We start from the raw sequence: 13,446 nt of genomic DNA, 5'->3' as shown, positions 1-13,446 counted from the left end.
ATGCATGTTTTTATTTTGGCTCTCCACAAATGAATAATTAAAACGAAATTTGCGTATTAATTTTTTTTTGCTAAATGACTTTCTCTTAGGTTTGATAAGACGATTTTGAGAAAAAGGGTGGGAGAGGAGGCCTAGTTGTCAACCAATTTTTCAGTTACTTAAAAACTAGAATTTTCAATTTTTAACGAGCGTTTTTGTTAGTAAAAAATATGTATTCACCAGATTCTGTGGCTTTGATGCCGCAGGGGACAAACTGACTAGTAATCAGAAGAAAAAAAGGAGCCAAAATAGTTTTAACAAAACGCGCGAAAGACTCCAGTTCACAAGATACAGTGAGAATGCTAATGAGGAAGAGGAGATGAATGGAACAACAAGAAATATTCTCTGATGTGGGTAGACCAGAAAAACGCACAATGATTTTAGAAAAAGTGGTTAAAAATTGATGGTCATAAAGACTGGACAGCAAGGGACATAAAAAACCCAAAAAGGCCTACTGTCGTTAATGTGGAAAGACGATTGTTGGGAATCGGACGTGCAGGATTAGACACTCAAAAACTGTTCAACACCTGCAAGCTGTGAATACGGGAAAAAAAGTTAGCTAGTGATACACAAACAGTGTAAGAAACAATCAAACTAAGGGAAGTACGGACAGACAGGACAGTGGCTTTTGAAGTCAACCTTGCAGCCTGGGTTGCCAAAAATAATCTCCCATATTAATCTTGGATACCCTGCCTAGTCTTCTGAAAGACAGTAAATGATTAGATGATTGCAAAAAACACAGCATGTGCGCGACCGAAAACAACTGGTTTGATAAAAAACAGAAAAAAAAACAAAAAAGCGTTATCTGCTGCTGACGACAAACTTTCCTCTAAGTTGAAGTTTTCACTTATAGTAGATGAGAGTACAGACGTTACAACCATAAAGTTTCTTAAGGTTTCATAAAGTTAAAGTTTTCATAAGGTTAAAGGTTAAAGTTTCATAAAGTTTCTTAAGGATTCTAGTCCATTTTCACTCTGCTTGTGATGAAAAAGTTGTGGACCGATTTTTTACAATGCTAATCATCACAGGTGGAACTGCTCAAGAATTCAAAGCCTTATCTTGAAGGAGCCAAAGGACCGAGATATTCCTTTAACCAACCTCATTGGTTTCACTTCGGATAACGCAAGCATGATCTGGTTTAGCTTCAAAAAAAGTGCCATGACTCGCTGTTTTGGATGCATTGCCATTCATTCGCTCTGTATACGGTGGCGCCATCTACTTTTTCGAACTTGGTGACTTTTAATCTTCTGATGAAGCCACCAGATGCTGCTACCGCCCCTTTTTTTAGATATCAGCACTGTTCACAGAAGAGCTACTTCTATGCACGAACCGCCACGCAAATTTGTTTGTACCTTTTTTTGTGTTTGTTTGTTATTTAGTATAGTGAAGCAACGCAAATTAGCTGTTAGCTACGATGTTGTTTTAAATAAACCTATCTCTCTCTCTCTCTCTGTGTTTGGCTGCTACAAGCGGTGTCCTAGATCCCAAAATCGTAAAGCTTGCGCATGACGTGTACAATTTTGTTGCGTACAGCCTAAAGAGAAAGTGAATTTACCGAATGCCAGAATATTGTCAAGTTGCCTAGCACTCTATTCTCAATCCCATCTAAGAAACAGTCGCTGGCAATGAAGCAAGTAGTCAATAGACTGCTGGAACATAGGGATTCCCTGAAAATGTATTTCCAGAGCACGCTCGTTGAAATTATTCCCACTGCAATGACTATCCAAGATAGACTAGGAAGACTTCAGTTTCGACTTTTTACCTCTTTTTGGAATATATATTACCGATGGTGAATGAGCAAAACCTAGAATTCCATACCAAAAGTTTATCGTTTAACGAATACTTACTTTGCTTAGCTCCCGAGAGTGAAAAACGCTTCTCAGCTTTAACCACAAAAAAGAACTAATTGATTTCTATTTAAGCCACACAGTTAGTCAGTTTTGCATTCTCCTGAACTACAGTACTTAAATTGGTGATGGGAATGGAGAGCAGAATCGTTTTTGATAGTCCAGTAGTTACTCATTGATAGTCCAGCAGCAATGCCAACATAATGCATTCGTTTACGTTTTCAAGTCATGTTTCCTGGTCAAATATCTGAGTTCGCAACGACGACGACGCGTTGAAAACGCGTCGTCGTACGTTGAGAAATTCAACACACCATACGCTGAAAAATTCAAGACACCAGTCGTCCCAGTGGACACAGAATCTTGCATTATTCAGGAGAAAAACATATTTCACGGCAACAATAATTCGTGCGTTTTTACGGGTAACGAAGACCTACTCCCCACCATAAGCGACGTGAAGCGTCGCGAGCAGTATATTTTTTGTCCTTTTGGCAACATGTTTGCTATGGATTTGTTTTTCTTGAGCTGGTGGTAACCCTGAAGCAAAGGCTCTCCTGTACTTTCATGACAAACGAAGTTACTGGATCTTTCCTTTCTAACACTAAACGGGCAAAAGATCTCACTTAACTTTTCTTAGTTCTAAAAATGGTAGGAGCAGCAAACACATATGTGCAAATTTTCACAGGTTACTCCATAACTATGCATGATACATGCTATTCACTTATTAAAATCAAGTAATTTAATTAAAGGTTCCTCATTCGATATGATACTCAAGAGTTGATATTCCAATGACACTATGACGTAATGTCATTGACATTGATAATCCAATGACATAATGACAATGACATTAGAGATTCCAATGAAATATTTTACTCAGACGTTACACATGTCACTCAGTATTTAAAATAGTATAAGATTACTCAAAAGGCATCTTGATACTTTTGCTCAAGAATTTATAAGATTAACTGATATACAACATATACTGCGTATGAGCATGGGATATGTTATTCAAGGTTAAAAATAAGGTATGTTGCTCACTCGTTAAACATGAAATGTGTTACTGAAGATTTAAAATACGATAATATTACATACAAAGCAGCATGATACATTATTCAAGAGTAGTTCAAGGGTTAAAAATGATGTATGTTACTCCTAAGTTAAGCATAAGATATGCTACTCAAGAGATAAAATGAGACAAATTACTTACAACTTAAAAATGAAGAACGTTACTCATGAGATAACATATTTTTTTTAACAAACATATTTAATTTGTAATTTTAAACGTCCCTAAAGAAGAAATAAAAATTAGACAATTGTAATTAATAAATTTACTTTTTTCATGTCAATCACTAAAGTCACATAACACAAAGGCCTCACAATTTTTATGAAAAACAATAACCCATCACCTTTCCAAAAGGATTCACATTCACAAAAATGTACAACAAAATTATCGATAACAAATTAACATATGCCAGGCTCACACAAGTCTTATAGGAAAGCACAAGCCCCAATTTTGGTTATACTATACGATAAAGATATTTCAGATTAGTATGTTTGTGCTCTCTTAAGCTATCGAAATATTTTACTAAGAAAGATAGCTTTAAGGACGAAAGTCTCTTTCCTATATTGATCAGTAAGTTTTAACTATAAATTAAAAAAATCGTCATATTTTCAGAAGAAGCATTTTTAAACTCTATCATTGAATTTCCCCCATTATACAACGCTTTAATTAAATTTTCACCCTCTTACTTTTAAGTTCTTAAGCCAATTTTGTGTACACGAAAGTAAATCGTCAGATGCCGGAGAGAAACTTAAATTTCGTCGAAAATGCTGCCTTTTTAAACGATATGGGTTCGAGATTTCGGTAATAATTTGTATTCAAAAAGTTAAAAAAAAAGTTCACTAATAGCGATAAGTTAGTTATTATCACTTTTACTTAGTTACCCAGTACTTAACACAAGAATAATTACCCATTACTAATCACTATTGATAATATTGGAAAACGCCAAGGTTTAAAAAGCAAGGAAATATCTAGGATGCAAGTACATGAATATAGCGTTTTCAAAGTAGCATATTCATCAAGAAACATTTTACTAAGATGGTTATTCTACCAAAGCAATCTATTGATTCCTTCAAGGGATGATTTAAAATGCCTACAGCCTATTAAACTTGATAAAGGACAAGCGACGTATTCGACACTTAATATGAACACATATTCACTTCTGAGGATCCAAAAATTAAGTCCCCCCCTCTATATATCGACCAATGCTAGCTTATAATACTTGTCTGAGCTCGGCTATAGGAGTTCAAACTTTTAATAATAATATGACAGCACATTATAAATTATTAGTTACAAAATAAAGTCCCAGATCGTCTTTTGACGCAACTATAAAAGTGGGATATTCTATCAAGTTAACAGAAATATGTCTAAACTAATAAAAAAAAAACAGAAAGAGGAAAAGGCTTTCAAAGTAAACAATTCCATTCCCTCTAAGTTACGTCTTTTTTCTTAAAAAGTCTCAAAATAGGAGACATAGGAAGTCTGAATTTAAAGCCTGAAGTCAGACTTCAGGATTTAAATTTGGAATTTCAGTGTTACACATTTAACCTCTAATGAGATTTCAATTCAAATTGTTGCATGCTATAATAGAATATACCCAAACAGCTGCATTTCAAATTAAAATAGTAATTTTGACAGGGGGAAAACATCATAAATCAACAATACAGTTTATTAAAACAATAAAACAATTAAAAGTGACTTAGATAAAATGAAGAATTAAGAAACTTTAAAAGAAACTTCATCAAATCCTGTGCAATGTACGCATTGTAAATATTAACAACTGCAATAGTAAACAAAATAATGCAAAGCTTGCGAAACAGGGATGGTTTGATGCTATTTCAAAATACTCATTTGAGGGTCATACTATAACAAATAACATGAAAGGATTTAGCAGACTCTGTTAATGTTTGTTTTAATTAAATTAGGAGCTTCTAAAATCCCAATTGCTGAGACCACGCCCCTTCTGAAAAAAGGAATACTTAGCATTCCCAATAGGCAACACAAACTGAAATCTTTACAGCATGGAGTAGACTAAGGAGTAAGCTTGAGGGTTATTCTTCCCTTCCACGAGGTGACGAAAATAATTATGTATATTTATTTCAATGAGTCAAATACGAGAATACAGCTATAGAGGGTTCTAGGGAGCGCCCCCTACCCCCAAATGATCACAAAAAGAATGTAATTATAAGTTCTAACCGTAAATTCAACCCCCATACAAACGCTTGAACGACACTCCCACCACCCATAGGAACAAATCCTTAGCTATGGCTACGATCAAATACAGATCTGTCATTTTTTAGAAGCGAGTCCTTCCCTTTTCAATTTCTGGCTATAAAAATAGAAATTTATTTGAAAAATTTGCTACCAGTTTAAAAAAAAAAAAGATCGAGAACGACTTCCGTTCGCCACTCGAGTCGCAAACGGACGTCGTTCGCGATCTTACGTAGTTTAATTTATTGATATGTTGTAAATGTGGTATCTAGTTTCTACTCAAGTTCGCCAATTATACACAAAAGAATCGAGCTACCAACACAAAAGAACACAAAATCACAAATATCTATCAAAAACAATAAATAGTGAGTTCGTTCTCACGGCTGAACGATTGCATGTACAAATTAATACGCAATCACCCTCATTTCTTGGAGATGAGCAGGAGAAGGCACAGATGTTTAAAAACATGAAAACTTTTTTTTCATCAAAATTTTGGAGTTAGTACAAGAAAAGTGTTAACTAACGTTGCAGAATTCAGACTCCATTTTCATGTCTTTCATTTGAGGCATTAGAAAAATATTTTTGCATCTTCTAAACCTGATACGTAGAACGTTGAAGCCAGTATTGTGCTTTTAAGGACCTACGGCATCGAGAATCTTCAGTGTATTAAAAACGTTCCAAAACTAATTCTAAAAACGTAGAAAAACGTTCCAAACGTTCCAACGTTCGCCTCAAGCGACTTGTGCCTTCTTCATTTGACAAATAGCAAAATTTGCAATCAATTTCTTTATGATCTTTCTAGGCGGGGGGGGGGGGGGTTATCGAAAACTTCTTGTATATGTTTTACTTTTCGGTGTATTAAACTACATAAAATTTATCAAAGGTTTTTTTTCTGACATTTTAGCAGATCTTTTTAAATTAAATCTACGAAGCCCATTATCGCTGTTCTTCAGATTCTGTGATATTCAGCAATTGCATTATGTTAGTTTCCACAAAATGATTCATATCCTTCAAATTGTTTACAAAATTTCGCGTTTAACATTCCTATTATTATCATTTATCTGTTTATTCCCATGGGGGAGGGAGAGTAAAGACTACATTTTTCAGCAAATTGGGGCAGATGGCGAGTACACCGGGTCATATTAGCCTCAGAGGGTTTGGTGCTAGTGTGTGCTGTTAATGGTGGTACTCCATAGTAAATGAGCTCTAATTTAACTTCGTCTGGTAAGAAGATCATTTCAAAATCCACCACATGCCTGTTTACAGTGTTGAAATTCATCATATATCATTCTTCAAATGCTGAAGTGAGGACTAAGCATCCAACACCTTTTTCCCAAAGAAAATTGTAATCGATTAAAGCCAGTTAGGAGTACTTCAGAGCTGAAAAAACTATCCCCAATCTCTACCTTGATAACTGATTAAAAATTTGCTACCAAAACCCCTGATGATAATCCACAGACCTTATATAGGGGGGTCACTATAGAAATAAATTGGATAGCCCCCCTATCCACTCCTTTTTCCCCAAAAAAAATTATAATCGAGTAAAGCCAGTAAAAAGCACTTCAGAACTAAGAAATCTATCCCCCAATCTGTAGATTTCAAAGAAATCCATCTTTGATAATTTGTTAAAAATTTGCAACCAACACCCCTGATGATAATCCACAAACCTTATATGAGGGGATCATTATAGAAACAAATTGGATAGCCCCCCCCCATCCACACCCCTTTTTCTAAAAAAAAATCCAATCGAGTAAAGCCAGTTAGAAGCACTTCAGAACTGAAAGAACTGTCCCCCAATCTGTACAAAATCCCAAGCGGGATTTTACTTCTATTAATTATCAATCTGTTGCGTTAGGATGAAATTCGAAAAAATACTTTCATCCTTTTTGCACACTTAATTTAACATTCAAATGTTTTCATTTTACTTATTATTTATTTCTTTCCATTAATTAAATTTATTTATTATTTATTTTATTTTTTATTGCGTTGATAAAAATATTATTTATATGTATCATTCATATGCACAATACATTTAATAAAACATTTATTTTGCGTTAGACACACATATGAAAATATTTATCATTTTTATTAATCTTTATAATAGTAATTAAAACAGACTAAACAGAGTCAACAAAAAACAATAAAAACGAACTAGCTTAAAATGGAAAAAACGAAAAAGGAAACTGAAAACAGGGCTTAATATCCAAGAAACTATTAACTAGAATGGATTTTTTAATACGAAATCAAGTATTGTATTATTTGACATTTTGTTTCAAAGCGCTGAAATTTCATAACTGTGTTTTTTTTTTGCTTATTTTTAATAACGCGTCGTGACTATCTTGAAAGTAAAGGGACTAACAATACCTGCCTTTATGCTTGATTTTTTTTTTTTCTTATTTCCATAACCCAGAGGATAAAGAAATTGGTAAAATTATTGTACCCGATTGAACCAAGCAAAAAAGTACTGTCAGAATAAGCAACAGCCTTTAATTGCCATTAAACATGCTAAAAAGCTGAAATTAAAAGAATAAAAAACATGTTGGATCAGCACAAAATGCGTTGATATTTTTACTTTGAAAATTAAAACAATTTTGTACTGTAGGGTATTAAAAATTAGCAATAATATAAAGATATGCTATATATCAGGTCAAGATTCAGAAAAACACTTTTTTTTTCATTAGCATCCACTTCTTGTCTACTTTTCGGTTCCGAAATAAAAGTTAATGGACGGAATTTGAATTCCATAAGTTCAAGTTTTATCTTATCGATCCTGAAATCCAGAATATTTGCCGAAAAAAACGTTTCCCATTTTAATTTAGATTTTAAACGGATTAATTTTTCTGCTGATCTTGGGTATAGAAACTTTACGATCTTTGGAGTTGCGATTCAAAAACAACTTGCATTATGAAGAAACCTGAAAAGGAAATTTTCAAACAAAACTTTTTATGAAAACTTATGTTAGGTGGTAGGCCCAAATTCAATAAAGCTTAAATATTCATCTATTTAAGTCTTTCTAAAAGCACAAAATGATAAAAAGTTACCATTTTTGCAAAATTTGGTTGCAAAATTTGAATCTGATTTAAATAGCCTTAAATAGGGTTGTAATTGTAAATTAGGCCAAGGCGGGAAGGGGGAGGGTTTTTCATTTATATTTTCCATTTTTCGCCTAATTTTAGGTTAATTAGTGAACATAGAAAAACGACGGGATGAAAGAAGGTCAAGAGACAAAAAATATCATTTTCACTTACAGAGTTATAAAAAGAATCAAATTTTAAGTAGCGATCTTACAATTGGCCTCTCGAATCAACAACTTTACAATAGAATGAATCCCCTTAATGCAAAAGTGGAGCAGTCTAGATTATATTTTGCCTCGAGTCTAGCTGATTTAGGGGCCGAGATGAACTGTATTGTATTGTATCAGATTAACGACGCTTCTTGACTACTGAGGCCCCTGCGTCGGCCCTGCAGTGCATTACTGCAGCATGATTCGATCTTTGGGTCCCGCATTACCAAGCTAAGATCAAACCCACTGCGCCACCACAGGACAGGGATGAACTGTAGAATCTTAGCCATTAGACATCAAAAAGTAAATTCTCCAACATTAGAGAAAAATCTTAAAATAGAATATAGTAGAAAGAAAAACTACAGAACGTAGTCATAGAAATATGGTCATTCAAAATACAATTCACCTTTTAATCTCTCAAAATACTATTTTCATTAAAAATCAGATTTTTCAACGCTAGATTATAATCGTGACCCTAGAGTTTAGAGTACTCACGAGGGTTTACCGGAAAGCGCTGATGACAAAAGACGGTGACAAGTGATCTGTTGACATTTTAGGTGCCGAAACTTAAAACGTTACTTGACATTTCAGGCCCTAAACAAAGCATACTCAATTGGTTTCTCAGATTCAACTCCCTGTGTCTCAGTTGGTTTTCGGGATGGACAGAAATTTTTGACCCCTGGGTATTTCCCTATCTAAATTAAAGGAAGAACGAAAAAATAAATCTTATGGCACAAAAAGGTATTCTTTTCACCTTGAAATGTCAGGAAAAATTCGTCTTACCGAGACACCTGATTAAGAGTAAAAGACTGTTTTTCAATATCTTAATTTTTTAATCTCAAAACTTAAAAAAAATAATTTTAGTAAAGAGCAAAACTCATAAAGAATAAAAACAACGATTTTGTAGTTTTTTGTCCTGTAAACTCCTGCAAACTGCCCTTTAAACTCTGTTGCACAGTCTGTTTTATTTCATAAGTTTCTTTGTATTTTATTTGTTTATAAACTCAGCTTTATTGCTTGTTTATCCCCTTGTTTCTCTAGGTTGCTAATTTTCACCACCTCTGTGGTGAAAATTCACCACATTGGTGTTTCACCAATTATGGTGAACTATCTGTAACTATCTGATTATGATAACTATGACTGATAACTATAATGATAACTATAACTGATTATGTAACTATCTGATTATGATATCTGATTATGATAACTATCGAATTATGGTAACTATCTGTGATTAATTAAAAAAAACTTTTTCCACATTAGTGTTCCACCAATTCTGTGGTCCCAATCAGGACTTCTAGTTTCCCTGGCAAAATAGAATTTCCAGGATCGTGGCTTATTCCTCAAAAATGACAAAGCTTCCCAGGTTTTCATATAGGTTCTACAAAAAACTTAGAAAAAGGAATTTCGATAGAACTTTATATATCAAATTTTGTTTCATTTGAACAGATTTTCAAAATACTAAACTATCCAAGTTCTGGGCATGCGCCAATTTCGAAAAATATTCGATATTAAAAGGTCGAATTCAAGCGTGGAAACATGGTTCTAAGCCGTTCCGCATGCATGGGGAAAGAGTGTATAAAAAAAAATTTCGATCCAAAAAATACATTTTGAATTGTGTTTCTATCGAAGCGGCAATCAGATTGCCCTTTTATATTAAATCAGTTCCATAGATTCTTTTATTTTCAAATTTAATAAGATATTTCCGATATATATATATTTTTTTTAGCTCTCTTCCTTATAATATACGTTGAATTTATGCGTATTTCCAACCGAATTACACATCTTAAACTATCACAAAATTAAACTAGCGGCTTTTGGATTTCCTATGTGATTTAGTATCACAATAATTGTAAACCGTGTAGAGCAATACTTATAAAAAATATATATCTCCATAGATTAGTTCTCCTCAGAACTTGATTGAATTACATTACCAAAAATGTAAATTTTTGCCTTAGAATAGAAAAAAAAAACACAATAATCCGCATTCAATATAAATACATGACACTACACGACAATAAAATAACAAGTTCAAACCACACAAAGTAAAAAAAAAGAAAAATAAAGCGAGCTCAAATATACATTTTTTTCAATTTTTCAATGAATAATTATTTTAAAATAAAATCACTCCGGTTACAGACTCGGAAGCTACGATAAAATATATCTATTATATAAAATTCCCCAATTTAAAAACAATATAACTAGTCCAGCGCTTCAGTTGACGATAGCATTTGGAGCCCAGCTTGATAAGCCTCAGACTGCTCCACCGTTTCGTCTATTAGCAACTGAGGGGGGCTTGAACTCCTAGGATCAACATCAATTTTTGAAGCTAATGCTCGGTCTTTAAGGCTAATTCTCGGTCTATTTTTCGGTCGGTTTGTTGTTCCAATGAACTTGCTCTGAATTCCAAGTCGCTTTACTCGGCGGAACAAACTAGCCACAGGTATATTATAAGCTTTTGCGGCGCTGGTGATTGAATTAGTGCCGTATAAGACTTCCATTATTGCCTTTTCTAAATCATCGGGAGTGTAGCGGGGACCAGAATTTTTTACTGATATAATAGAAGACACTAAAAATAGAGAAAAAAGACTGAAAAAAAATAATTGTAGAGGGATATGACAATTAGAAAAAAGAAACAAAGAATAGTTTCAGTGATAATATAGATAACACTAATCAAATGTTCATGTAACACTTCTCGCTATCTTGTCACTGGAACCGCCTTACCCCTCAAAGCCAATGCACCTATAAAGCTATAGCTAGACCGGCCAAAATTTGCAAAAATGAAAATCGGCCATTGCTATAATTTACCAAAAGTTTCGGAATTGATCTCCGGAAGCAAAAAAAAAGTACTTTTTTTTTATTTTTATTTTGAGAGAATAGGCCAGAATAGGTTGTGTAATTTTCTTATAGGCAAATCAGGTATGTACCCATGATTTTATTTTTGGTCAGGAAAGGATGCATACTAAAACGAAGTAAAGGGTAAATGACATGGGCAATATAACAAAATTGCGAAAAGCTCATAATTTCATGGTGGTCTTTAAGTATAAAACTGTTTTAAACATTTGAGGTGCTATACTACAGCCACATGGCTCAAACATAAAAAAAATGCATTATTTTGTGTGATTTCCGAGAAACTTAAAAAACTTTTTAGCATGTAGGCAATATTCAGCATTGCGTGTAAGATTGTTTTAAATATTTAAAGTGCTAAACTGTAGCCACACCGCTCAAACGCAAAAAAATGCCTTACTATCTGTGATTAATTAAAAAAAACTTTTTCCACATAATAAGTTTTTCAAAGAAAAGTAAAAAACTCCATTAACCAAAAAGAGCAAAAATAAAATGAATTAATCTACCCAGCGTAAAACTACCACAAATCAGCAACGATAGATAAATGAAACCCAAAACGTATTTTTACAGTTTTACTGGAAAAATACAAATGAATGTGCATTGCCAGTTTAACACGCATAAAAATATTATTAATAATATTTGATTTATTAAAAGTTATAAAAGTGGAAATATTAAATTTATTTTTTCAGGAAAGTGCAAATTATGTTCTGACCTTTGGAATGTAGCCTATAGGGGTTTTGAGCCTTACTCATGTTGATTTTTGTTCTTTTTTAGTTTGACTCGGTTATTTATTGTAATTTCTGTTCGTTTTCGGTTTCATTTATTTATCTTTGCTGATTTGTGGTAGTTTTACGCTTCGTAAATTATTTGATTTTATTTTTGCTCATTTTTGGTTTAATGAAGTTCTTAGCGTTTTTTAGAAAAACTTATTTTGCGGAAAAAGTATTTTAAATTAATTTCTGTTCGTTTTCTATTGACATAGTAATTTCAGGGAAACCAATTTAACGCAAATAGACTTACGCAAGCTAAACTAACACGCCCCTTTCATCCCTTTGTAATTTTGCTTTGTCTTGTAACCGCAGATTTCGTTGTGCAACGTTTCCGTCTGCAGTTCAATATGATTTTTGGTGATCCTTGTTCAATGTCTTTTTCTTTAGCTTTTCAGAGTCATTAGTCATCTTGTGTAAATTTGCGTATGTCGCAGATCTAAAATGATAAGACCACTCCTGGGGGATAAATGATGTAAATTATGCTGTTGAAATGTCTACAAATATGACGTCATTCACATGAATCTTTTCCCCAAAAATTAAGGCTCTAAACAAATTTTCTCAAACTCAAGACCCCATCTAGATCGTTTTTTCAGGCCAGAAACACCAGGATACCAATATTCAAAAAAATATGGAGCAGTTTTAAAGAAAACATTTATAAATAGAGATCGTTTAAAAAGAGTAGATTAGTCGTTGCTCCAATACAAAGACTGAACAGCCATCAAAATTACTTTTAGAAGACGAAGACATCTTCGAACTGAACTGCATGTTGGGGAGAGGGTAAAATTTTCTCCAATCCTCATACAGTCCAATTATTTCATCTGACAGACTTCGCGGCTAGTTTGTCGGTTGTCTATGGTTTTTGCAAATCAACTGGTAAAAAAAACGTTCCTCTTGCCTGCGTACACGGAGTTTCCATGCTTTTATTATATTTGAGGATGCCGTTTGTGAAACCTGCTTCTAAGAGAGCATCACGTGTTAGGCAAGCAGGAAACAAAATTCTTTGAGTAAAGGCGTATATATAAGCTCAAAGCAAAGACGCATTTAAGCAGCTGTAAGCTATATACCACCTATGGTTTACGTCTTAAATTCCAAATAACCTAACAACGTTAAGTTAATCTGAAAGACATATTAAGGTCTTTTTTGGCCATTTGCCAGATCTTAAGACATTTTGAATAAAAAACAATTTTTAAGCAAATCTTTGACAGAGAAGCTTATTCAAACACTTTTAGCTGAGACAAGTGATTTCTATGATCTTGACACTTTAAATAAGTAAAAAAAAAGAAAAAAAGAAGAAAAGTAAAATGAAAATCTGAGTGGAATGAAGTAAGATAAGAAAAGAAAGATCGAAAAGGATTTAATAGTCGAATGAGACAACTTTTGAAAACATTAGAA

At 33.4% G+C, this 13,446-nt stretch overlaps 1 protein-coding gene across 1 annotated transcript in view; it reads right to left on the bottom strand.

Annotated features, from left to right (window-relative positions):
• Window positions 1-3,196: 3,196 nt before the first annotated feature.
• Window positions 3,197-13,446, bottom strand: part of LOC136043941 (longitudinals lacking protein, isoforms H/M/V-like) — a 37,436-nt gene continuing 27,186 nt past the window's right edge. The window contains exon 5 of the mRNA XM_065729009.1: window positions 3,197-11,006. Within this exon, the coding sequence (XP_065585081.1) occupies window positions 10,639-11,006 (368 nt within the window). The 3' untranslated portion in view covers window positions 3,197-10,638. The remainder of the gene's footprint in view (window positions 11,007-13,446) is intronic.

This window comes from Artemia franciscana, chromosome 2 (genome assembly GCF_032884065.1).
Source record: "Artemia franciscana chromosome 2, ASM3288406v1, whole genome shotgun sequence".
NCBI lineage: Eukaryota > Metazoa > Arthropoda > Branchiopoda > Anostraca > Artemiidae > Artemia > Artemia franciscana.
This window is presented reverse-complemented; position numbering and strand designations above follow the sequence as displayed.